General features: G+C 35.5%; 1 protein-coding gene across 1 annotated transcript in view; it reads right to left on the bottom strand.

Moving 5' to 3' along the window:
* The window catches only part of LOC118978743 (protein eyes shut homolog), a 753,210-nt gene that overhangs the window by 524,167 nt on the left and 201,850 nt on the right, over nt 1-27,193 (bottom strand). Inside the window, exon 5 of the mRNA XM_037034365.1 lies at nt 22,857-23,007. Within this exon, the coding sequence (XP_036890260.1) occupies nt 22,857-23,007 (151 nt within the window). The remainder of the gene's footprint in view (nt 1-22,856; nt 23,008-27,193) is intronic.

Raw genomic sequence — 27,193 nt, 5'->3', positions numbered from 1 at the left:
ATATTTAGTCTAAGCAAGAATTTTTATTGATATAGTTCTAATTTCTACTTATATACCACTTAAAATCAAATGTGATCAGATTTTTTACAGCTACAACACAGCTACATGACATTAACACTATTGTGTTTTCAAGTATAATGAAAGTTTATATATATACATATATAAAGTTCATTCATACACACACATGCACACACACACACACACACTCACACACACACACACACACACACACATACACACGAGGATTATCTGGAAAAGGTCCAGTCACTGTTAATGTAACAAGAATGATTTACATGGCATCAGTGTAACCTGGTAGCCAAGGACAGTGGACTGGAATGTGCATGTGTGAACAACAATGACTTCACTGTACTAGTTAGTGTGGATGGTAGATGCTGTTGAGTGAGCATGTGTACTGTGTGGCTGTCACATTCTGTGGGGGCGAATTTCCTCTCAAGCTCTCCTGTGTGCCACGGATGAGAGTAAATATGACCGAGATATGATGTGATCTGTGTAAGGAGGAGAAGTGGCCATTTTCCCAGAAGAAAAAAGCCATGAGCAGTGGCCAGTTTCTCAGTGGAAAAAGGCCAGCAGCGGCCACTTTCTCCAAGGAAAAAAAGGCCTCGAGCCCCCTCCTCCAGGGCCTTTTATTGGGTTCTACTACACAGGAATACAGGGCGGCAAGGATCAAACAGTAGATAACATTTCAAAGAAATCTGAGAGCTTAGTATGGTCAGTCTGTCAGGAACAGAGTTTTAGGGTTTCTCGAACCCTTAACATATGAATGAAAGCACTTTTAGCAGAGCAGTTTTCACAGGTTTATCAGAAAGTCTGTGATGCCCAATTTTTCCCCAGGACACGCTCTACCAAGGCAAGGAGCTGCACCCTTCTCCATCAGGTATTCAGACTCAAGGGGATTAGAGCCAGGAAGTGCTTCTCCCAGAGAACATGGGGACTCAGGCTATGTCAAAGTCGGGGGGTGAGAGTCCATTGCTCTTTGTTTCAGCCCCCTGAGTCCTTCCATGAAGGCCTTGCAAGTGATCGAGTCTGGCTTAGGTTGCCCCTCCTTTGTGAGGGGTCTTACCCATCATCAACTTCCGTCCATGCTTTGGGGGCAGGGAAAGGAAACAGGCAGCATTTGCTACCAGAGACAAGCTTTGTCTCCTGAGGCTGGCATTCCAAAGGTTGTCCCTTGCCCTTAGCCACAAGGGGTTGAGATACCATTCCTAGAATTAGGCAGAGCGGTCTACAACATTCAAAATGACTGAACAAGTAGAGCAATGAATCTGCATCAAATTTCGCGTTAAGCTTGAACATTCTTCTGCAGAAAGCTATTTGGATCATTCAGAAGGCCTTGGCTACAGGCGGCTAGTGACTGGCAGCTTCATCGCAACCACAAGCCTGCTCATGCATCCTGTCTCCTGCAGAGTTTTCAGCAGAACATCAAATCACCCAGGTGACTCATCTCCCTTACAGCCCAGATTTGGTGCCCTGTAACTTGTGGCTTTCCCCCCAAACTAAAATCACCTTTGAAAGGAAAGAGAATTCAGATCATCAGTAAGATTCAGGAAAATATGACAGGACAGCTGATGGCAGTTGGAAGAACTGTGTGAGGTCCCAAGGTGCCTCCTTTGAAGGAGACTGAGGCGTCATTGTCCTATGGACAATATTTCTTGTATCTTGTATCTTCTTCAATAAGTGTCTCTGCTTTTCTTATTACATGGCTAGATACCTTCTTGACAGACCTCATAAATACACATAAATTTATATATATATAAATATATATTTAAACTTTCTCAATATGTTCTATAATTTCTTTCTTGTATTACTTTCTTTGACTCAGTTTTAGAACATTGCATTGATGATAATGGCGACAACAATAACAACAGTACTCTTTCTACCTATGCTGACTTTATCTTGGGGTGCTGGAAAGTGCAAACTACACATTAAATTGAAGGTGGGAACATGAGCCATTACTGTAGATACTCTATACTAGCTGAAAAGTTAGCTAGGAATTCTTCCTGTGTAGTGCCATGGTTTTGACCAACATCTTGGGACAGATTTTCATTTTCTTTTTGTCTTCTTTAGAGAGGGAAAGATATACCAATGCATGATTGCCTCTCATGCGCCCCCTGCTGGGAATGAGGCCTGCAACCCAGGAAAGTGCCTTGATGGGGAATAGAACCAGCAACCCTTTGGCTCGCTGGCTGGCACTCAATCCACTAAGCTACACCAGCCAGGGCTTGTGGCTCAATCTGGGACAGATTTTCTTGCTGCATTCCATAAGTTAGAGCAATTCCTGACCTGGTGGCAATATATGAGAAGTACTGGTATAATTTCTTGTTTTCTTTGGTTGTGAATATATTTTTTGTCAGGTTAGAGTTTTTGGAAATTTAACTGTGAAACAGTACTTTCAGTTTTCATGCAGTTAAATATGAAATTTTGGGTGGATATTAATTTCTCTTTTCTTTTGAATTGTTTTACTACAAATGCAAGCTGCAGCATTGTAATGCACTTCTCTATTTCTACCTGTAATAGGCCTGTAGAATGTCAAAGAGAAACTCAATATTCCTGTTACTATAAGAAATGTACGAGCTAGTTTAGTGAATTGCAAAGAAAGTAACTATTTCTTAGAGAAGGGCAGGTTTTAAGGGACTTCATATTCAATGCATATTATATCCTGCTCTTTTGCCTGTGGGCTCTCAGATGTACAACAGAAGAAAAGAAGGCTTAGTGGATCTAGCCCTTTGCAGCAAAGGGACTCAGAAGTGTTTTATCTCGAAAACCTAGGAGTAACTCAGAAATGGAAAATCAACCTCAGACAAAAACAAACGTGCCATAACTTTCTGGACACAGCAATACATCCAAAAAGTGACCTTTTTTCCTGGAAAATGTAGTTCCAAGAATATGGAGCAACAATATATTTTTACTATCCTATTATTTGCATTGGGAACACTAAAATATTTTAAGAAATACATTTCGTGATTTATCCAGAAAATATGTTCTCTGTATCTGCAAGGTGCCAGCCCCTGTCCAAGACCCTGGGGATAGAAATGAAAAGACAGCTCAATGGTTATTCTCAAAGACCTTAGCAGCCAGGGAAAGGAGAACAGACTCCTGAAGAGAATGTGCAAGGAGCACATTCGGAACATAAGGGAGTGACGAATTCTCCTTACGAGTCCAAGAAAGCACTCACAAAGTCACTCAATTTAAAGAAATTACACACAATGTAATCCACATTATATGCACATTATAATAAAGCATAAAATGTTTAATCTCTAGTCAAACTCATTTTTTATAATTTTAATTAAATTGTGTAGGTATGTTGTAGATAATGAAAGCAACAGCTTCTCAAAACATAAATTCTCATAAATCTAACAAAACTTCTTTTGAGTTTGAGGAAAATGTAACTGGCAAGGCAATGCTTCAGTAATTGCATTTCTCCTTTTTCTCCACAGCTGCTTGTATAATGCAGGACACGCGTCAGCATAATGGACTGCTCATTGTTCTGAGTGCCATGGTTTTTTATCCCTCCCTTAACTCAATGGCAACTATAATTTTAAACATAAGATAAACTCATGCACCAAAATGGCGTTTAAAAATAGCCAATGCTTTCATAGTACATATCTCCAAGTGTTTTCTCAGAAGCTTCTTTGCTTCCTTGGTCTTGGAATGTGTTGAACTTTATATTGGTAATTTGATGTTATTTATTAGAGTTTTTCCAGGATCATTTTTTTATCACTCTACTTGATTTTATTTGAACATTCAACTTAGACTGATTGTACCAAGTTGCACAGCAGAGGCCTTCAATAATTTGCATGCTGCCTTTCATCACCTTGTAATTTTACATGAAAGTTTCAAACTCAACAACTTCAACATCAACTGCTAGACTTCAGACAGTAAGTATAAAGGACACGTAGAAAAGCAGTTTGCATTACCAATAAGGTCTATACTGAAAGTCACTAAATGTAAATATAGACATAGTACTAGATTAAATCCAAAATTAGTTTTAGTACAAATTCATTAGGTAATATTTAGAACACAAAAGTATGTTCTCCATAATCATAACAGTTATTTGAGTGACAGGAGAGAAAGAACCAAAGTAGTTTTTCCTATTGATGTTGAAAACTACTCTGAGAAATGGAGTTATTCATTCATATTAATTACTCATCGAAGATACTGGTACTCTGATAAGACTGCTTAAAAGCAATTTATTTATAAATTGGGTCAAAATTTTATAACACATATGGAAAACTATTTACTTGCAATATTATGTGAAAATATAAAATGAAATACAAAATTAAATTCCTCATTTTTATTATTTTACATTTAAGATTATAGAAGAATACAATGATTAGGTAGGCTTTCATTATTAGAAGAAACTTGGAACCTATCTGCATGGAATGGCAAATGTAGTCCAGCCCTATTGGAGAGTCTATAGGTGCATGTTGACACACAGGACACCAAACCCAGGGATCTGTTCTCCTGTGGAAAAACAGGCCTGCATTATAACTAGGCTGCTTTGAGGCTTGCTCTTGCTAAACGTCCCTCACCCTGAGTTGAAGTAGAAAATGCTTACTGGGTATCTTTAAAGTAACTTCCTGAAGTTTGTGCTAATTCTCCCAAGGATTGAAGTGTAACCAGACCAATGACTTTTATCATTCCCTTGCATTTGCAACATTTTTTTGTTAATCTGTATGAAGTAATCAGTGACATTCTTTCCTTTACTATCTGTAAAAGGTAATTACCTAAAGCAAACCTGAGCATAATGAATAAGAACCTTCTTTGATGTATGCTATTAGAAAGCCAGTAGAAGCTTGTCAAGGCAAGGGTGGAGGCTCTCTCCCCTTGAGAGAGTGGCTGCACCATCCCTTGTTCTCCACGGGACTTCGGCAGTCCGTGTAAATTTGTTTCATCTCGTCCACATCGCCCTGGACACTGCTGGGCAGAGTCCGCATCAGAAACAAAGTTAGAAATTGATTGCTTCTAATTTTTCTCTTTTTTTTCTGGAGGGGGAAGAGTAGGAGGACATAATCCTCCTTATAAATATATATAGGAACATGAAATAACATCTTTTACTTTCCTTATTACTTTAACAGTATTGTAATAAATATGGTTACCATTGTGAAACTAACTTCTATTATCTGATCTGTTTTCCAAGAGGCCTCATATAATCTGTCAAAATTAAAATAATTCTCTTTTAAAGCACCTAACCTGTCACAAATCTTCCAGATATTCTTTTCTTCAATATTTAACTAACTCTGCTTTATTTTTATTTACCCATGATTCTGAATGTAATTAAGTTGTTTTTAATGTCAGTTTAATCAATACAGAAAAATATCCCATCTTTTGCAAGATGTGTATAATTTTTCTTTTATTAAACAATCCTAACAAAGTTTCTTTGTGTTTTACCATTGGACCAGTGGCAGAGCGGACTTTCCCTTTGGTGTTGATGTGACAGCTTTAACCACACACTGATGTTAAGCTGAGAGAGCTCCTTGAGTGGGAAGGATTTAAGGGTGGTCCCTTCATTAGTGAATGCTCTTATGTCTTGATGACTTTTTTCCCCTGTAGAGAACCTGTTAACCGTGACTCAAGACAATTTGTTTAACATTCTAACTTTAGTTTCCTTGTTTTAATATGGAGATGATAACAGTTCTTGCCTCCTGGGGTTGTTGTGATGAGTAAATTAACTGTTTTCTGTTGTATAAAGTGGTTAACAGACTGTCTGGCTCAGAGAATGTGTTCCATACACACTGGCCATTATTTTATTAGACAAGCTACTAAAATCATCATCGCTCTACTAAGCAATGAGTAGGGATAACAGCACAGTTTATAGAAGATGTTTATTGGGCTAAGTATAACTCGAAGTTAACTAAGCATCCCTTCTTATTTCTTATGTTTCATTTTATTATGGCAATACATCCAACAGAAATGCAAGTAACTTCACAATAACATTAAAAAGTATAGGATGCCTTTACTGAAATTTTGCAAAAACCAAGGCATAATAAGGATAGTCATACAATGAGATTTTCTAAAAAGTTTCATTAAACATCCTTTCTTCCCCATAAATCCCACATTCTTAATCCCAAAAGTTCATCCCTCACTCTTAACCCCAACCTCTCTCCTGATTTTTCTGACTCACAACATGTACCCCATATTCTTTTTTTCTTTAGAAATCCAGACTCCTTGCTTTCACAGTTGACACCTTTTTTCTTCTCAACCACATAAATTTAGCCTCCAGACTTTTTCCTGTCTCTTTACTGGTTAGGTTACCCATGTCTTTCCAATAAAGATCTAGACACTGGGCAAATTAGTCAGGAACCCAGCATACAAACCAAGAACACCAGGTTTCTTGGTCACAGGTGATTTTGGTTATGTTCTAGGCCGTCTTTAGGAGCTATCAGAAATGGCTTCATCATTATCTCATTTTCCTCACACATAAAATGGCAGATTTAACATAATTTCTAAGCTTTCACATAAAACTTTGTATGAGTTTCTAATTACATAAAGTCTTAACTTAAGAAAACTATATATACAGAATACTTGGAAAGTAAAAATAAACGTAAGATCAGTTTCACAAAAAAGATTCTTGATCAGTCACAGGAAGATATGTATATGGTGCTCTAAACAAGTAAAAGCCTAATTTATTTCCTATTCTCTTCCTTACCAATGGCAAATGAATCTATTTTCACTAAAGTAACAGGCTTTAAAGTTTTTTTTAACCTTCAAAGTGTATCTGATTATTAGAAAAATCAATCTAATTAATCCAAATTAAGTGGTTCTTAGAATTTATGTTAAGAAAAGTATAGTTTTCATTTAAAAAATGGACAATTAATAAAACTGACTATTTGTAAATGTTATTTTTTAGTGTCCTCATAAGTTTTTGTTAGTTTTACTGTTTAAGTATCATTCAATTTATTTAAGTGTTCAGACTTAAAGTCAGTCATTCAGAAGAAATCGAATAAAAGTAAACATTACGGTGAAGTTAGGAAGCAATCAAAACAGTCAAGCAATTAAAACAACAAAAAAAGAAAAGTAAAGACAGAAGAAAAAGATGATTTTCCACTGGCAATAGCTAGAATAACCTGAGGAACACCAGCACAAACAAAAGAATAATGACCTAGTGGCAAGAAAATGGGAGAAAAAACAGGGGTGTAGAAAAAAATAAAAAGAGCAAAAGGGGGAAGGTGGTGTGTGTTATGCTACAGAAATAATTAGAAATAGTGGTATGTGGGAAACAGCTCTCTGGAGGGTGCAGTAGTGACAGCAGAGAAGGGGGAAGGCCCTCAGGCAGCAGAGAGAGGTGTTATCACCAGCACCTCATGGTGGGTGCACTGTCGCTGCACTACTGGGCTCAGGCATGGCCCGGAGGTCCAGCAGGTCAGGCCACACTGAAGGGGGTCAGATAAAATACGAGAGCAGCCAGGGAACATTACAGGAGAGACACAACCTGCAATTTCTGGCATCTAGTGCTTGGCGTGTGACACACAAACAATGGAACAATTAGCAAACAATCTGCAGAGTTACTTACTAAACAGAGTTCAGAGAACTATATTGCCTGCAATGTATTTTGCAACATTAGTATAAAGAATGAGATGTGTATATGGGTATGAATTTATTTTAATTTATACTTAGAAGTAGTCAGCTAATATGTTTAAGTATTTGTGGTAGATTACATTCCTATGGCTACAATCTTATCTCTATCCTACATTCTCTTTTTGAGTTTAAATTTGCCATTTCCCCCCAGAGAAGTGGAGTCTATTTCTCCTTCCTTTTAATATGGGCTGATCCAGGCAATGTAAAAGACACAGAAGTGGCATTTTAGGAGCCCAGAAATTAAGAAGACCTGGAAGCTCCTGCTTTTGTGCTTTGGGGAAAGCCAACCACCACATACGAAGCTTAAGTGACCAGAGATGGCCATGTTTTATGTAAAAGAGAGCTCCAGCTAGCCTTCTGGAGAGGTAATGGGCTTGGAGGGGTGGGCAGGGGGGAGAAAAGGGGAAGAAAGATAGAGACCCAGGCATCGTTCTGCTTTTCCAATCGTCTGCCGTAAGACCAAAGACACATGAATGAAGAAGTCATTTGAACATATCAGCCCAGAAGGTTCCAAGTGGACCAAAAGTAATCTCTTCTCAGTGAGTCCTTACCACTATTAAAGAACTGTGAGCTAATAAATAACATCTGTTGCTTAAGCAATAAGGATTTTTTGAATGACTCATTATGAAGCAAAAGATAATTGAAACATTAACTTAATCTAGAAATCCGCACTTAAAAGTTGGCTGCTTAATACTTCAGCCGTCCTTATTAAAACACAAAATGTATTTGGTTATTCAGTACATGGGACACTGTTAATATTTTTTATTAAAGAAATGAGTAATTTCCTGTGGTTATTTAGAAAGATTTTATAATGAAGTATAAAAATGTGGCAGGCACAGTGACTTTCACAAAGAGCTCCATTTGTCATGTTTCTTCGTTTCACAGAAGTCGCTGTCACTATACCGCAGACAGCTTGCCATCACTCTCAGAATGAAATATGTTAGCCTTCAAATTAACCTTTCATTCAAAATACGAATTAAGAGGCCTGAAGACACTATAAGATTTCACCTGGCTAAAAGACTGAGGCACCATTTTTTTAATATTTCTTAGACAATATATGTTTGAAAAAATTTACCCTAAACTAGACTCGCTTTCTTTGTAACATATTCCCTGGTGGTAAAGATGTGGGTTGACATATATATTTGAAGGATGTATTTAAAATTCTAAAATAGAATAGTTTTCATAGAGTACTCCATAATATATAATCTCAAATATCAGAAATAACTGGTCAAAGCACTTTTAGCATGAAGCTGTATTTTCAGCAACTATATTTTCCTTCATGTTTACCAAGGAGCCTCATGCAAATTTAATTCTATTCTCTTGAAGTTAATACAATTAAAAAATTCAATTCAGTTCAATATTTTTTTACTCAATATATGTGTGAGTCCCTGTAGAGCCGATTATAAGCAGTGAAGATTAAAAAGCAAAAGAATAAGACAAGTCCATCATTTCGTAAAGTATGCACTGAAGTGGAAGAAGACAGAAGACAAAGTGCTGACCGCATTAAAAATACGATGAGAGTTGCCAGAATAGACAGACATACTAGTTGCTATGGAATCCTATTAAAAGGAAGATAACTAACACTTCTCTGTCAGGGAAAGCTGCCGTGAGGAATCAGGCAGGACAACAAGCACTTCCCCGGGTACAGACTACTAGAGGTGCTCTTCCAGACAGACATAGGGACACACTTCAAGGCACGGGGTGGAAATGGGTCGGGAGGCAACTAATTGTACCAACAACCCTGTGCATGACTGTGAAACCCGGGACGATGAAGGTCTGGGGATAAAGTTAGTATCTGCAAACCACAGAGAAAGGAGGCCGAAGAATTTCAAACAAGTCAGTGATATGACATCTTAGAAGCAGTCCTCTGACAGCCCTGCAGAGCTGTACTAACTGAGAATGCTAATGATTTCTGGAAGGACATGTGGGGGAAGGAGCTGGTTTGTTTTCTGAAAGGTGGTTTTTATAATTCTAGGCTCTCCCCTGGTAATTGTATTCCCTCTCATTGTTTCAACTACAGCACAAAACCAGTCAGATTTCACCTTTGAGCTTCATCCACTGGCTCATGAAAATCTCAATCTAATACTCCCAGAGGCACTTCAGACTCAAAGGGACAAAAATGAATTTATCATCTTTCCCCATCGACTTGCTTTTCTGTCAATATTTTATACTTCAGGTTGGTTTTCTCAGCTACCTCATCAGCCAGGATAGAAACCTGGCTGTTGTCCTTTACTCCACCCACTACTTCAACTTAAATCCAATTGATTCGTCTTATTGACTTTAACCCAAATATTTATAGAATTTTTTTCCTTCTCTCTAATTCTCATTTCCCTGAAAAATTGAGCATCTTATTTTTCTTCCCTTAACTGTTCTGCCCTCTTGTACATAATCTCTTATCCTCTGCTCTTTTCCCCCAAATACTCCCATATAGCTGTTAAGGTAATTTATTTAAAACTTAAAGTCAAAACCTACTGGATAAATTCCAGCTTCTTAAAATGACAGCCAAGGCTTTCTGAGATCTAGCTGCGGCTGCCTGTTCCATCCTCATCATTCATCCTCCAGTGATTAACCCACTGTGTGCTTCGGGAACAATGGCATCGTTAACCCTTTCTCACTCACACTCTGATTCTTTTACCTTGTCTCTCTTCAAGCACACTGGCTGTCCTGTCAGGACACACTCCTCTGTTCTCTCCTTTCTAGGCTGTCACTGCTGGTCTTCAGACTCAGTTCACTTGCTATGACCTAGCTGCGTTACAGGCCCCTCCACTTCGTATCACTAACTCCCCAGTATGCACTGCTCTTGGAATAGTTTATTAAAACTATCTCTGTCCCTTGGGTGTCTAAGCTCCAAAAGAGCAGGGCCTTTTGTACTCACTGTTGTATTCTCTGATGATTAGTGACATTGGTCATCTTTTCATATGTGTCTGTTGGCAATCTGTGTGTGCATTCTCAATGTTTGCATACCATTTTACAGCAGTGAAAACACAATACACTTGTGCTAGAGGATGAATAACCAGTGACACTATGTCCAAAGCCCACATAAATTCAATGTAAAGTAGCTTATCATAATGCCAAACAGTTCTATTGTAGAGGCACTCTGTCCAACACATGGCGACTCACCACAGGCTACTGAACAAGTGAAACACGGCGAGCACAAATTGAGATGAACTATAAGTATAAGAAACCCAGTACATCTCAATGACTTCTTGGGAAGTAAAATCATGTAATGTATCCTATCAATAATGTTTTCATGAGGATTGCATGTTGAAATGGCAATATTTTGAACATACTGGGTTAAATAAAATAGACTATTAGAATTAATTTTGCTTGCTTCTTTTCATTTCTTTAATGAAGCTATGGAAAATTTACACATAGACTATTTGAAATGCTCCTTCAGTGATTTTCTAGATGGAGCCTGAATGTGATTATTTTATGTAGACCAAGCAGCTCGGCGTTGATAATGCTCGTCACAGAGATTTTTAGTTGATGCCACTGAGAGAACTTCTGCTTGTTTTGGTTTCTGTAGGCTGTGTATGGTTTTTGCTAATGGGATTATTCATGGCAAAGACTGTGTTTCTGCATTCCATTTGTCTAGTCTCTAGCACAGAGTTCTATACATGATGTGTGTTCCAGAAATGACTGACTGATGAATAAATGCCCCCTGTCGGGGATAATAAGGACAAGTTCGCTGCTCATACACATACAGATTTTGCATATTTCACATGGGATAAGCTATTGAAGATTTTAAGTTTAGTTTAAAATCTAGTTTAAAATTTGGTATTTCCATAATATGACTATTACTTGATGATGCTACTAACTGACATTACTAAAAATACAAGGTATGGTGAACAATTTTCAGAAATGCTATGTGATGTATTCTTCTTCTTTGAGATGAAAATTAACATTAGCATAATAAAGACTGAGGAGTTTTTCAGAGAAAAAAATCAAAACAATATAGTCTGTGAAAATATGTTTAACTCAGTATTTCAAACTTTTCACGTTAGTTGATTAATAAGTTTTTTTTCAATTACAGTTTACATTCAATATTATTTTATATTAGTTTCAGATGTACAGTTTCAGGTGGTTAGACAATCATGTACCTTATAAAGCGTTTCCCCAATATTTTCTCGTACCCATCCGGCACCACACATAGTTATTACAATATTATTGACTATGCCCCTATGCTGTACTTTACACCCCCGTGACTAGTTTTTAACTACCAATTTGTACTTCTTCATCCCTTCAATTTTTCCAGCCACTCCTGTAATCCCCTCCCCCCTCTGAAACCATTGGTCTGTTGTTTGTGTCTATGAGCCTGATTCTGTTTTTTTTATTGTTTTTTAGATTCTACACAGAAGCAAAATCATATGGCATTTGTCTTTCTCTAACTGACTATTTCATTGAGCATAATACCCTCTAGGTCCATCCATGCTATCACAAATACGAAGATTTCATTTTTTATGGCTAATATTCCACTGTATATGTATACTACAGTTTTTTTATTCACTGTTTATTGATGGGAACTTGGGTTGCTTCTACGCTATAGCTATTGTAAATAATGCTAACATGAATATAGGAGTGCATATATTTTTCCAATTAGTGTTTTGGGTTTTTTAAATCTATACCAAGAAGTAGAATTGCTGGGTCATAAGGCAGTCACATTTTTAATTTTTGAGACCCTCCTTACTCTTTTCAATAGTGGCTGTACCAATGTTCATTCCCACAAACAGTGCACAAGGGTTTCCTTTTCTCCACATCCTCACAAGTTTTTAAAAAAATCATTAAAAAACAGCTTGTTTTGAGAGACAAGTACCTAATCAGTAGGCACATAATCATTTATTTTTCTTGAATGGTTTCTTTGTTTATTTTAGTAATAAACCACATAGCCTTACCCCAAAGGAGTGATTCATTTTTGTTGCCATTGAAACACTGACCCCAGAAAGATAGAGACAGGTTTTGTGAATATTTTTCACTAGTATATAAGATTTATCAAGATGGAGCTTTATTTGATTACTCAACAGTAAATCTCCAACGCAGAACAACTCCAGCCACATAGTAGGTACTATCCAGATGAATGGATGAATAGATGGATAGATGGATAAAGAGATAAACATAGCTTTTGATAAAAAGATGAATACACTTTGCTTTATATTTGTTTGCTATTATCTAATTTAAAAATATACTGATGGATTGATATGACTTTCAGAAGATAAATTAACTTAAGTGGAGATTCCAGAAGATAGTGGAATCTAAAGAAACATTATTTCAGGAGTTTTTACTAAATATACCTTAGTATTTAGGAGTTTGAATTTTGTTTGAAACAAGCATTGTATTACAAGTTAGCCATTAAATCAAACCAAGAATAATGTGGACTCATAAAAGGTGTCTGACATTGTTATTTGCAGTGAAGCAGCATAATACATACTATAAAAGCCTGGTGGTTAAATTAGGGCCCTGCCTCTCAACAGCTGTGCAACCAAAATCAAGCCATTGAAACTCTGTGTGCCACAATTCCTTCATCTGTGAAATGGAGACAGTAATATTATTCATTTTAAAGAGCTGCTAAAAATATGAAATGAGATAACAAGTGAAAGGGACTCATGAGGGCAGCATCCAAAGAAAAAGTACTCAGTGATTATTAACTACTATTATGAAGACAATAATTTCATTAAGAAGGATATTTTGTATAGATTTTTTGTGTGTGTGTGTGTGTGGGGGGGAAATTTTCCTAAATGACCTTATTTCTACACGTACTTGAAATGTCAGGCCAGGTTTCTCCTTTGCACCCCCAAACCATGGTGATTGAGATCATAGGACACCGTTGGTCCTGGAGACATGCTGCCTGCGTTCAGACACGGATCCTCCCACGCACTAGTCGTGTGACCTTGAGCAAGTTGCTGGATCTAACCCTGCTTCAACTTCCTCAGCTGTACAATATGGATCGGTGTCTATCCAGAGGATTAAATGTTATAATGATTAAATAAGCTAATATTTGTAATCAACTTAGAGCAGTCCCTAGGGGGGAAAGAAAAAGCAATGTGTGCTCCAGAATGCTTGCTTACCTGCTGAATACGTGGACAGATGAATGCCCCTTTCAGTGTGTGGCTGATGAGATTGCTCACATCAGTGGAGAAGACTAATGGATAAGGGCTCTAGGCCTGAGGGACAGTCAGCAGAGAAGCATTACGGTGAGAACAAGATTTCATGGAAATGCAGACAAGAAAGTTTGCTTTCTTATTCTAGAAAGGTAGAAAAGTTACATTGCTTTAAGTGCTAGGAAACTACATATTCATTAATTCACTTTTATAAGTAAGTGATGCAAAATAACACATATAGAGGGCACTTTAGGAAAACAAAATGGTAATTATGTTTATACTGAGTAATTCAGAAATTATGTAGCATGTGAACTGAGATCAGATTTTCATAGCATGAGCATCCATTTGTGTATCACAATCAATTTCATTGCCTGTGTGGAATACATAGGGCTAGAAATAACTTCAAAATTTTTTTATGTTTATTTAGCACAAGGTAGAAGTAAAGTTTAAGGTAGGAAAGAAACTCAAAATAAAATAGTAGTAAAGAATAATAATTATTATGCCTGGATGGTGTAGCTCAGTGGACTGAGCATGGTCTGTGAACCAAAGGGTCACTGGTTTGATTTCCATTTAGGGCACATGCCTGGGTTTCGGGCCAGGTCCCCAGTAGGGGTGTGTGAGAGGCAACCACACATGGATGTTTCCCTCCATCTTTCTCTTCCCCTTTCCCTCTCTCTAAAAATAAATAAATAAAATCTTTTATAAAGAAAACAATAATATTTATCAAATGCACTCTTTACAGTATCTCAGCCTTGCTTATTACCATCCCCAAACAGTGGCAGTCCCATTTTGCAGATGAAAGAAGAGAGGAAACAAAAGGGCATGTAACTTGCTTAAGGCCCATGACCATGGATGAAGGGAGCTAGGATTCATCCCAACTCCAGAGGTCCAATTTTTAAATTCGGGACGCTACTGGCTCTTCTGGATTAACAATGTTTGCAGTGATGTCACCGAGTCCTTAAGATATTATTATCTTATGTCATGGAGAAGACTGTACATATAAAAACACTGAGTTGACAAAGTCTTAGCCCTAAGACTTTGGGCTGAGGGTTGATTCTCAGTTACCAGAACTGATTTTTGTCTTACTGTGTGAAGTAAATAGACACTGCTCACATTTTGTCTTTGAAGGAACCAGTGTAGTTACTGGTAAAGGCAGTTTTAATAACTTTTGATTATGTAACATTTTATAAAAGACATTATAAAGTACTTTATTTTTATCTTTATGGATTATGTTGCAAATTCTCAGAATTCATGCTTCACTTAGTTTCCCAAGTTTCAACATCCTTAAATTTTACATTATGGTTTCACATGTGAGATCATTCACCTGAGGGCTCTGCTCTTTAGGCTTTGGCTAAATTAGACTTAAGTTCTTAAATTTCACTAGAATATTATCTCCCAAATTAATATCTCCAAAGCGCTTAAGCCAGCAACTGATTTCATTCTACTTAGTGTTGAGTTACATAGGTTACGCTGCAAAATTAAATAGGATTTAAGGTTATGATCTATATTATTAGAATTCCCTAACTAATGTAAACTATATTACTTCTTGCTTTACTTTATCCAGTGTCCCTTAACCACTCTGAAGAAACACTGAAGTACTCTGATCCTATTAAATCAATTAACATAGAAAAAATTTGATTATACTCATTTGTCTCAATTTTCATTTGTATTTTTTTCATGGTTTAAGTTGTGGGCATGAATGTATTATTATGTCATTTTATTGATTAATTTGTTCACTTTGAAATAAAAATTCTTTGAGACCTTTTACAAATAAATGGAAATTTAGGCAGGCACAGAAGGAATACCAGATGGGAGTCTCTCAAGAAGTCTTTTTAAGGATATTATATAAAAGTTAGGTGATCCTAGGTAAACATTAGATAATAGAGTTTATAACTGAGATAGTATATTTTAAAATATTTATTTATTGACTTTTAGCAAGAGAGAGGAAAATAGAGAGGAGGGAGGGAGGGGAAGGGAGAGAGAGAGAGGGAAAAAGAGAGAGAAACATTAATCTGTTGTTTCATTTCCTTATGCATTCATTAGTTCTTTCTCGTATGTGACCTGACTGGTCATCAAACCTGCAACCTTGGCATATTGGGATGAGGCTCTAGCTGACTGAGCTACCCATCCAGGGCAGATAGTATCTTAATATTAAAAAAATCTGTGTAATTCATGCTGAAAAAATACTGTATTATATATTATACTAAATATTACATATCTATATTTATCTGCCTGCCTGCCTACTTACCTATCTACCGTTCTACCTACACACAGAGAAACAGCATAGAATCACAGAATTTTTGAATTGGAATAGATTTTTAAAAATATGTAGCCTAACATCATTTATAGAAGAGAAGTTTGAGGCACAGAGATTTCAAGTAATAGTCAACAATGTAAAACATTATTTTTTGGCAGAGATATGCTTAGAAATGAAACATTCTCATTTAAAATATGGTATTTTTTCCCACCAGTCCAAGTTGTTTCTTGAAAGAGCGTATGTATGTATATAAAATATGTTTTTCTCCATGTAGGAATATTTGTCAGACTGTAACTTTTTTAATGCCAGGATTAGGTCAGAGAGCATCACATTATAGTTATCATGCCTTTTTTGCCTTTTATGGAAAAGGCAGTACTAATAGGGATAAAGATCTACTTTAAATAAGAAGAGAGACCTAAGTAAACAACCTAACACTTTATTTGAAAGAACTAGAAAAGTAAAAATAAACTATGACCAATGGTAGCAAAAGAATGGAAACAAATAGTAATTAAGATATAAACCAAAGATGAAATAGTAAAATGATAGGGTATAAACAACAAAACTAAGAGTTGTTTTTTTTCAGAAGAAATTGGCAAAACCTTAGATAAAAAAGGAAAAGAGAGGACTCATATAAATAATATTGGAAATAAAAGAAATATTACAAATATTATATAAGTAAAAATGATCATAAGAGAAAATTATTAACAGATATATGCAAAAAAATAGATAACCTAGAAGAAATGAATGAATTCCTAAAAATACATAACTTTCCATGGAGAAATAAAAAGTCTGAATAAGCCTAGTAAGAAGATTGAATTAGCAATAAAAAAACTCTCCCCAAAATCTCAGGATCAGAAGTTTTCATTGGTAAGTTATATCAAACACTTAAAGAACAATAAACAACAATTCTTTTTAAACTCTTACAAAAAATTGAAGAGGAGGGACATGTCTAAACATAGATTATAAAGCCAGTCCTACCCCTATGTGAAACCCAGACAAAGCCACCACAAAAAAGAAACTACGGGATAATATTGCTGATGAACATAGATGTAAAAATCTTCAACAAAATGCTAGCAAACCAAATCCAAAGTACATTAAAAGGCTCATATACTGAATAAGGCTCATATGAACAAATTGGATTTACCCCAACATTGCAAGAATGGTTCAGTGTATGCAAATCAATTCTAATATACCACATTAACAGAATAAACCATAAAAATCACATTATCACATTTTTAAACCACAAAAATAGGCAGAAAATAGTCAAAAATTCAATGCTTTTTATGATAAAAACACTCAGTGAATTAGGAACTTATTTCAACATAAGAAGGTCATATTAGATGAGCTCCCAGCTAACACCATACTCCACAGTAAAAAATATTAAACTTTTCCTCTAAGATCAGAAATAGACAAGGATGCCCAATCTTTCTATATCTATTTATCATACTAGTAGAGGTTTTAACTAGAGCAACTAGGAAAGAAAAAAGAAATAAAAGGCAACCAAATAAGAAAAGAAGTAAAATTGTCCATGTTTCCAGGCAGTATGATCTTATATATATTAAAATCCCCCTAAAGATTAAAAAAACATACAGAACTAATTCTAAAGTTGCATGATGTAAAAATTAGCATAAAAATCAGTTATTTTTCTATACACAGATCACAAACTATATATATATAAAGAAATTATAAAACTATTAACATTGTTGAAAGAAACTAAATGAGACACAAAATATAAAAAGGGATTTGTGTTCATGAATTGGAAGTTTATACCATTAAGATGTCCATATTACCAAAAATAACCCATAGATTCAATGTAATCCCTATCAAAATCCCAAGGGCATTTTTTTTTTAGAAATGGAGTAAACAGTTCTAAAATTCATATGGAACCAAAATAGACTATGAATAACCAAGTCAGTTTTGAGAAAGACCAAAGTTAGAGGCATCACACTTTCCGATTTCAAATAACATTACAGACTTATAGTACTCAAAACAGCATGGCACGTGCATAATGAGAAATGTAGACTAATGGAACAGAATAGACAGCCCAGAAATAAATCCATGAATATACACTCAACTGATCTTCAACAGGGTACATAAGAAAGAAAAAACACTGTCTTCAGCAAATGACACTGGAAAACTGGATAGCCACATGCAAGCAAATAAAATTAGACCCTTATACCATAAACCCAAATCAATTCTAAATTGATCAAAGATTTAATTGTAACACTTGAGGTTCACTGATATTCACCACCATATGTATTTGCAGTACACAGATACACATACTACTTTTAATATATATTTATGTTGTTTTTTACTTAAAATTTTTTATTCAGTTTTAGAGAGAAGGTAATGGAAGGAGAAAGAGAGGAAGAGATAATATGTGGTTGCCTCTCATGTGGCCTGTACTGGGGACCTGGCCCACAACCCAGGCATGTGCCCTGACTAGGAATCAAACCAGCAACCCTTTGGTTCATAGGCCCATGCTCAATCCACTGAGCTACACCAGCCAGGGCTGTTTTTTACTTTTTATGTTATAAATACTTTTTCTATGAATATTCTAGACATGTCTCTTCCTTTTCAAGTATAAAAAATTTACTAGTGTACTTCCCCATCCCTAAACAGGAAAATTTTGTACTTTAGCATTTGCACATTTTCAACTTTATAGGTGATACTATAAATGGGTTTTCAATGAACTTTACCAAAAGTACACTGTCATCCTGCAGTTGGAATTTTCATCACTGTTATAATAGGAAGCAAGTGTCCTGCTAGATTCTGCCCCTTTTGCCATGAGAAAACATTGGTTAACAGAATGGTGGTAGTATCTCTTCACTCACCATCCTAAGCATGAATATAAGTGGTCTTTTTTCTGAAAAATTTATCAGTGATTTTCATGTCAGAATTAGTGGATCCTTTTCAGATCTCTTCTTACTAGATCTGATTTTAGTGAGGCTGAACAGCTCTTCTTTCTTGAAACCTGCTCCTCTGCCTTCTATAATATTATATTTTCTCAGTTGTGCTCCTACTCCTTGCCTATTATACTGTCAAATATAGATTTGTCAATGAAATTTTTTCCTTTCTTATTTCATTTCCTCTGTCATCAAATGTCTAGACAACTATCATATTATGGTCTGAATATATGTGTTCCCCTAACATCCATGTTTTGAAATCTTAAGCCCCAAAGTGTTGGTATTAGGAGGTAGGGCCTTTGGAAGGAGATTAGGTCATGAAGGGAGAGCCCTAATGAATGGTATCATGCCCTTACAAAAAAGGCCACAGAGAACTCTCCTGACTCTTCTGCCAGTGTGAGTACACAGAGATAGCTGTCTATGAACCAGGAGAGGGGCCCTCAGCAGGCTCCAGTGTACCAGCACTTTAATCTTGGACTTCCCAGCCTCCCTAGCTCTGAAAAAATAAGTTTTTGTTGTTTAAGGCATCAAGTCTATGTATTTTTGTTACAGCAGCCCCAATGGAGTAAGTCAGTCCCTGATTCTTGAAAAATTCCAATCCTGTATAGAATAGATGCCATCATATATTCTGCTTTTAATATTCACGATGGACTTGAATGTGATAAAAACTAGCATCTTTCTAGAACACATTTTATGTTTTCAACTTCTGTAGGAAGAAAAAAATCCAGTAATAGGTTAATAATATTTATGTGTACAGTTATTTTCTTTTCTAAAGTAAAGAGATTGTTAGTACCATTATAACTTGGTCTGCGTTTATTGGGAATTAAGGTTTGGTGCCCTTAAGCAATTTGGAATTAACAGCAGGAGTCTATGCTCTGAAAAGTGTAAGCAATTAAAATACTAGCAAGGAAAGTGTTTTCTTACCAGCCACCAGAGAGAGGGCATTTACTCTCGGACCCTGGAAGTGATCATATGGTCATCAGGGGATGCAGAGTTTTTCACAGTGCAGGCACAAAACTGGAAGCCTCTAACTGTTTCTTTCTCTCCTCACACACTGAGCTCTGTGTGTTTTTGCTAAAAGAAATGTGAAACAACCTCTCACCACATATGCATTGGATTAGAGAGTCGTCATGTGGAGGGGCTCTGGCCAGTACAGAAAGACATTATTGGAAACTTAGAGTCAAGAGAATAATTATATCTTAACATTTATTGGCTCAAGAAATCAGCTATAGTTCTCTTCCTTAGTGTTTTACACTGAAAACCTGTTGTTTTTAATTTTCTGAGCACTGACAACCCACTGTGCTTAAACAGGAGCTCTTAATCAGAACACAATAATTAGGTAGTTAGAGCCTGCATGGTATTTCAATATTCAGAGGGGCTGCATTGTACAGCAACAAGTTCACAAAGGTGTTTTTCCTTTTTCTCTCTGATTTATTATGTTTTCTCTTTAGTGTTATCATATGGATATGTTATAATTTGGTTGTATTAATCATTTAGTGCACATATGTCACATACACACAATTGTACACACACATAAGGCTGAAAAACAAAAACAATATAATGAAAGAATAAAGAATCAATGAGGGATTGATATGAAATCTTTTAAATACAGCCTATTTAACAAGGAGGGGAAAACTGCTCAATTGGTTGTTCTTTTAATTTCAAGGCCACTTCACTCATTCACACACAAGACGAATATCAAGTTTTTCATGAGATAATCTCTTAGTAAATGCCAATCCTTTCAAAGAGGTTTTGGGAGAAAAAGTATTTAGGCTACAGTCAGCTAGCCTAAATATGTACATATGTCTGCAACTCTCCTTTTGGGAGTCTGTCCTCCACAAGACAGCAACATCTTCCTCTCACTCTTTTATTTACTTAGTTATTTATTTTTGTATTTTCTGTTTTTCCTTGTTCCATTTTTAACAGACTTCTGTTAATAACATAAAACAACCTAATTTTAGCTTATTTTTTATTCTTTTGCTCCCTTTATTCTTACTCATATTATTACAATGTGTTTTCTGTTCTTATTGGTCTCCTGAAACTGCTGGTTGACCTTTTGTAGCCTTGGCTTTAAACACTTGCATCTTTGGTAACTTTCTCCATCTTCATTTTTTGTGATAGCATTTTCCCCTTGTTCTACTTCCTATCTTTCTACTTCTTAACCAATTTTATGGGCAGTCCTTAAACCCATTCCTTCACTGCTTCTCCCCAATATTTAGTTCTCCCTTCTCTTTTTCTACAAAACCAATTCAATCAAACATTGTGGCTTCCACTGTCACTTGCTGTAAACACTTTCACAGCCATACGGTAAGCATCTCTTGTGAGCTCTAGGCCCATATTTCAAAGGACTTACTCTAATCACAATGTCCCATTGATAGGAATGGCATACAGCAGGAATGTACAGATTAAATGGACTGAAGGCTTACTGGTGATGGCAAGGCAGTTAGATATTTGAAAATTACCCCTGCCCAAAAGTAACTCAAATGCATAAGTGAACCTGCCATCTTTCCCTCTAAATAATCTTGTGATCCACATCTTAATTTGACAGCACAAATTTTCTACCTGTATAAGCTAACCTGGTCATTCAAATTCAAATTCGAAATTTTTCATCCTTTTTGCACCTATAATTATTCACAAGTTTAATCACATTCATAGTCATCTTCTCACTCTCATCACCACAAAACCGTTTTTTATTTAAGTATTACTGTTACCTAACTTCACCAATTCTTGACCTGTAGTCTAAACCTCTCTAATTCTATACTTTGGGCACTATTAAAGTGAAAACTACATAATACGACTCCTTGTTAAAATTTAAATGGCACCTCCAGGCACCAGCATATAAATCTATACTATTTAGTATTTCATACAGGATCCATTATTCTCAGGCTCTTTTTCACTTTCCCACCCTCAAGTCTTCCTCCTGCTCCATTCACATCAAATTCCATGTCTCGACAATAATAAATTACATCTGCCGCCAGTCACCCTCTCCTCAGCCTTTCCACTACCTAAGCCTCTGCGTGTACGTTGTTTCATCTGCCTTGAATGACAGTCTACATATTATTTTCCTGGTAGAAACTTGATTATTTCTAGGATATCTATCTACAAACTCCATTACTGCTCCGGCAGACCAGGTGCTTTCCTTTTCTATTTTTCTACATTGCCTCTGTATATTGATCATATTTCTACTAGAGTACATACGTAACTGTATCAGAGATATCTGTGTACCTCCTCATTTGAATTAAAGCTCCTAGATCCTTGACAAGTGCTTGCATTTAATTAATGTATGCTTATAAAAATTAAATTCTATATGAAAAACTCACCTTTTATTTTGAAAATATATATTTATATATAAAGCATGATGGGGAATATAGTAAGGGAAAAGATTTTTCAATGTATTAAGCTATTGATACACTTTAAAAGCAAACTTAAATTTTTAAAGTAGTTCTCTGTAATAACATAAAATGAAGCAAAATAATCAATAACATTTAAGTTAGTATACATGCCTTTTTCTTAAAATATAGGTTAATAATGAAGATAGACTAATTATCTAAATGGAAATTTAAAAAGTAGGCTGGCATATACACAAAAACTCTGCAGAGAACACCCTTAGACTTACAGTAAATGTATATGAAGCAGAGACTGGGAACGGTCTTCCAGTTTCACTTCTTGAATTGTTTTTGGTCTTGCATTGAGGCTACTCTCTTGTATATCTATCGATTACTAGCATGGAAGTGAATAAAAGCCCATAGGCTCAATATTATCAGGAAATGCAACACAGATTTACAGCCATATGGTGGAAAAACAGCCCAACAGCGGCACAATTTTATAAAATAGAACAGTAAACTTTAGCTATACTTTGCCAAGATAAAGGAATGTTAGTAGAATTGCTCAAAATTTCTTTTTGAAACCATGTAAATGGCCCCTTTAATCAGGAAACTTTTCTTAAGTTTCCCCATCTCTTTCCCTCATGAAATTCCAGCATAAGTATATCAATAGAAATACCTGGTTGGCTCCACGGAGATCTGGAAATCCACCAATAAAGACAGAACCCGATTCTGGCAGAGGTTTTCTAGACCCGTGATTGGTAGGTTCGCTTGCTTTTATAGTCCTCCCTAGAAGAGTCAATTCAGCTCGACATGGGTCTAATTCTTGCCTGCAACAATTTAGGAAGGAATGTATGGTTTTAGTATATGCTGTGTAATCATTTGTCTGACTATTGAAGCTATTAACAAAAGAAGAAAGATTGAAATAAATAGATTACTTTACCATAAAACCAACAATGCCAGAAGTAGATTAATATGTTCTAAATTAGAAACCCTTAATGCTTTAGGTACATAAATACAAAGTCTAATTTTGACGAAACAACAAAGTGTAGCAATCATCTAATAAAATAAATAAATCCTGATAATAAAAAGATCTCTTTGAACAGTGACTTAAATGTTAGAGTATAATATTCTACTTTAGTTTTTTTCATTGTTAAATTTTCTGCATCAGTTAAAAATATTGAAAGTATGTTTTAAATATGGTTACAGTGCTGCCCCCTCATCCACAATCTCATCCTCCATGGTGTCAGTTAGCCATGTCATCAAACTAAATCCAAAGATTAAATGGAAAGCACCAGAAATAAAAAATAATCATGTTTTAAATTGTACATCAATCTGAGTAGTATGATGAATCTCAAATTGTTATTCTCCTTCCCTCCTAGGACGTGAAACATCCCTTTGTCCGGTGTATCCTGATTCTATGTGCTATTTGCCCATTAGTCACATAGAGGCCACCTTTCTTATCAAGTGGACTGTCCTAGTATTGCAGTGTTTCTGTTTGAGTAACCCATGTAATAGCCTAATGCTACTTTACAATGTTTACATTATTCACCTCACTTCATCTCATTATACAGGCATTGCATCATCTCACATCATCATAAGAAGGGCAAGTACAGTACAATAATATATTCTGAGAGAGGCCATATGCACATAACTTTTATTAAAGTATATTGTTACATTTGTTCTCTTTTATCATCCATTATTATTAATCTCTTATTGTGCCTAATTTATAAATTAAGACTTGTCATAGATATATACGTATATGGGTTTGGTATAGTCTGTGGTTTCAGACATCCTCTGGGGATCTTGGAAGATATCTGCCAAGAGGAAGGGGGAGTGGAATACTGAATCAAGTTGACAATACGTGTTTCAGTTGCACATGGTAAAATGACAATGGGTAATTAGTTGTAGTAATATCAATCATACCAAGATGTAAAGAATGTAAAAATCAAAAAATCAATCAAATATAACCTAATCATGCAACTCCCAGTAATGATTTCATGAGCCCATATATTAGAAAGATGAGGTAAAAAATACTTTGACAATATTTGAACGTGTAGACATACACATCTCATTTACTCTAGCCATCTGTTTCATCATCTAACCCAGGGACCTTTATTTATGACATAAAGCCCGAAAGTCGCCTGCCACCACTTTGTAAGTAAAGTTTAACTGGGACCCCGTCACACACGTCTTTACACACAATCTATGGCTGCTTTCAGAGTAGTGTTGAGTAGTTGTCATAAAAATTCTCAGGTGCAAAGAACCAAAAATATTTACTATCTAATTATTTAATTAAAGAAGTTGGTAGATCCTCATCTAATCAATTCATTTATTTAGCTAGCAAGCAAGTACATATTGTTTTAATCCTTTTCAAGATGATGGTACACATATTATGACACCTATAAAATATTTACCTATTGCTATCTTTCTATATCATGAGTAGGTGATATTCCGCCTTTCAAATATGAATAAAACTTTCAATTGAATTATAGCATGCACTATTTAGAGGGTAAAGGATAGAGCACTATGAAATACCTTATTGTGAACATACATAAGTAATAACTACCAAGGTGGAATGGTAGAATATTACTAGCACAGATCCCTAGAAATACTAGCAACACAAGTACGCATTTTTATACCCCCTCCACCTTAATTCAAAATTATGCTTTCCATATTCATCTTTGCTATTGAATTTAATAGCAGTTTATTTTCAAGACATCACTATATTAACATTTCACAAATTATTTTAGATTTGGTGTGCATTTTGGTGCCATGATAAATATCACTGTTATAAACATGCTTTGGGGGTGAGGTTATAAAATATCATTTTCTCCATCTTTTTCTTAGTGGTAATGTATTATGTTCACTGGCTTTTTAATATTGAGTGCATTCCTGGAATAAATTTAACTGTCATAATATATGCCTTGATTATATAACACAAGATTCACTTTTCTATATTTTAAGGAACATATATATGTATATATACATACATATACATACATGATAGATAAATAATAAATGTAAGTCATATATATATGACTAAAAGAGAGAGATTTGCCTTCATATTTTCTGTCTTGTACTGGTCTTGTAAAATTTTGCTATCAAGATTATGATGTCCTTACATTCTTACAGAAAGCTTGTATAATATTAATTTTTATTTACCTTTTATTATATGGTAGAATTCACTAGTTCAGCCACCTGGACTTCAAGTTTTCTTTGTAGAAATTATTAAATATGGATTTAATGTATTTAATATAACATAGCTATATATGTATTATCTTGTCTATTTTGTTAAACTTTATTTTTTTCTAGAAAAATTTTTAAATCTGTACTTTCAAAAGTATTGGCATAAAATATTTCATCACTTACTCATATTATATTTGTATGGATATTAGAACCATAACAATTTCTCTTTCTTGTGACATTGAATATTTGTGCCTTTTATCATTTTATTTGTTTTGTAGATAAATATTGGAAGGGAGTAGTAAGTTTCAAAGAACATACTTATGCATTGTTATAATAACAATTCTCTATTTGTTTTTTTTACATCTTTAATGTCTGCTCTTATCTTAATGATTTTCTTCCTTTAACTTTGGGTCTAATTTACTCTCCTATTTATAAGGTTTTTAAAAAATTATTTATTTACTTTTTAATTTTCTCATTGCTGTTCAAGCACAGTTGTCTCTACTTCCCCCTGGACCCTGCCCCATTCCCCCCCCCCCCAACCCACCCCCACCCTCTGCCCTGATTCTACCTCCCTTTGGCTGTGTCCATGGGTCTTTATACATGTTCCTTGATGACCCTTCCCCTGCTTTCCCCCACTATCCCAACTCCCGATTACCAAATCTAAATTATTCTCTCAGGATTGTAAATTTTTCTCTAAGAAGCAATTTATCTATGTTTAATAAATTCTATTTTTCATTACCATCTGTTCAACATATGGTCTAATTTCTTTTATTTTTTCCTTAGTATAAGAATTATTCAGAACTTCATTACAAATTTCCAAAGACACAGGATTTTCTGTTTTCTTTATTAATATTATAAAGTATTATTAAAGCTCAAATCAACTTTGCTCAAAAGCTTATTTGCTTTTAAGTCTTCAAAACATATTTGCCCAGGCTACAGAGCCCAGAATATGGCCAATTTTATTAATGTTTTCACAATCCTAGAAGTCTGTAGTTAAGTGCAATATTCTACATATGTGTACCTGGTTTTAACACATACATAAACATACACACATTTAGCCACTTTTGTACTGAATGTAGATGGGAACAATTTAGTAATTGAATCACATGCATAGTATATGTAAATTTCTTGTTAAAATATATTGATAGATTCTTTGCATCCTTCTTCCGTCTACCTCATGATAAAAACTTCATAGAGTAAGTCCAAGAGTGGTATGAAGCTAGTATTGAGGCTTTTATTAAGAAAGATTTGAAAATGTTTTGAAAAGACCAGTGACGTTCCCTATATTTAGAACATGGGAGAAAAATGCGTCAAACATTCTCAGAATCTATTTCTTATTCTTGAATTTTATGTTAAAGCAAACTAGAAGCTTTCTGGGTTACTTGCTACAATTAAGCTGTTAATTATGTCTTAGGGAGGATACAGCTTCCAGGAAGCTAGTCATTAACTGATAAAAATAAAAAGCAGAACATCATGGCAGAGCAAGAAGACACATTTGTATCTTTCCTTTAATCTACAACCAGTTGGACATGTATAACCAAACAAAGGTTTTTCTGCTCAACATACGCCCGTGCCTGAGAGACTCACACTTGGTACATTGGAAGGTGGTTGTACTGAACCCCAGAGGGGAGGCAAGACTGAGGGAGGGACAGGGACAGGGCTGTGCCTGCAGATGCAGTTTCCCAGCTACTGCTGTTGAGACCGGAACCCTAGCTAATGTGGTAGTAGTGCTGATGTCATTGTTCAGTTCCCAGGCTACGACCAGCAGAGGGTAAGAGGGACTGAAACAGTGTCAGCACCCAAGAATCTGCCACGCCCCCCCCCCCC

Source organism: Sturnira hondurensis, unplaced genomic scaffold (genome assembly GCF_014824575.4).
Source record: "Sturnira hondurensis isolate 20B ecotype Veracruz unplaced genomic scaffold, ASM1482457v3 Scaffold0022136, whole genome shotgun sequence".
NCBI lineage: Eukaryota > Metazoa > Chordata > Mammalia > Chiroptera > Phyllostomidae > Sturnira > Sturnira hondurensis.
The sequence above is the reverse complement of the archived record's forward strand: the minus strand, read 5'-3'. Positions and strand labels throughout refer to the sequence as shown.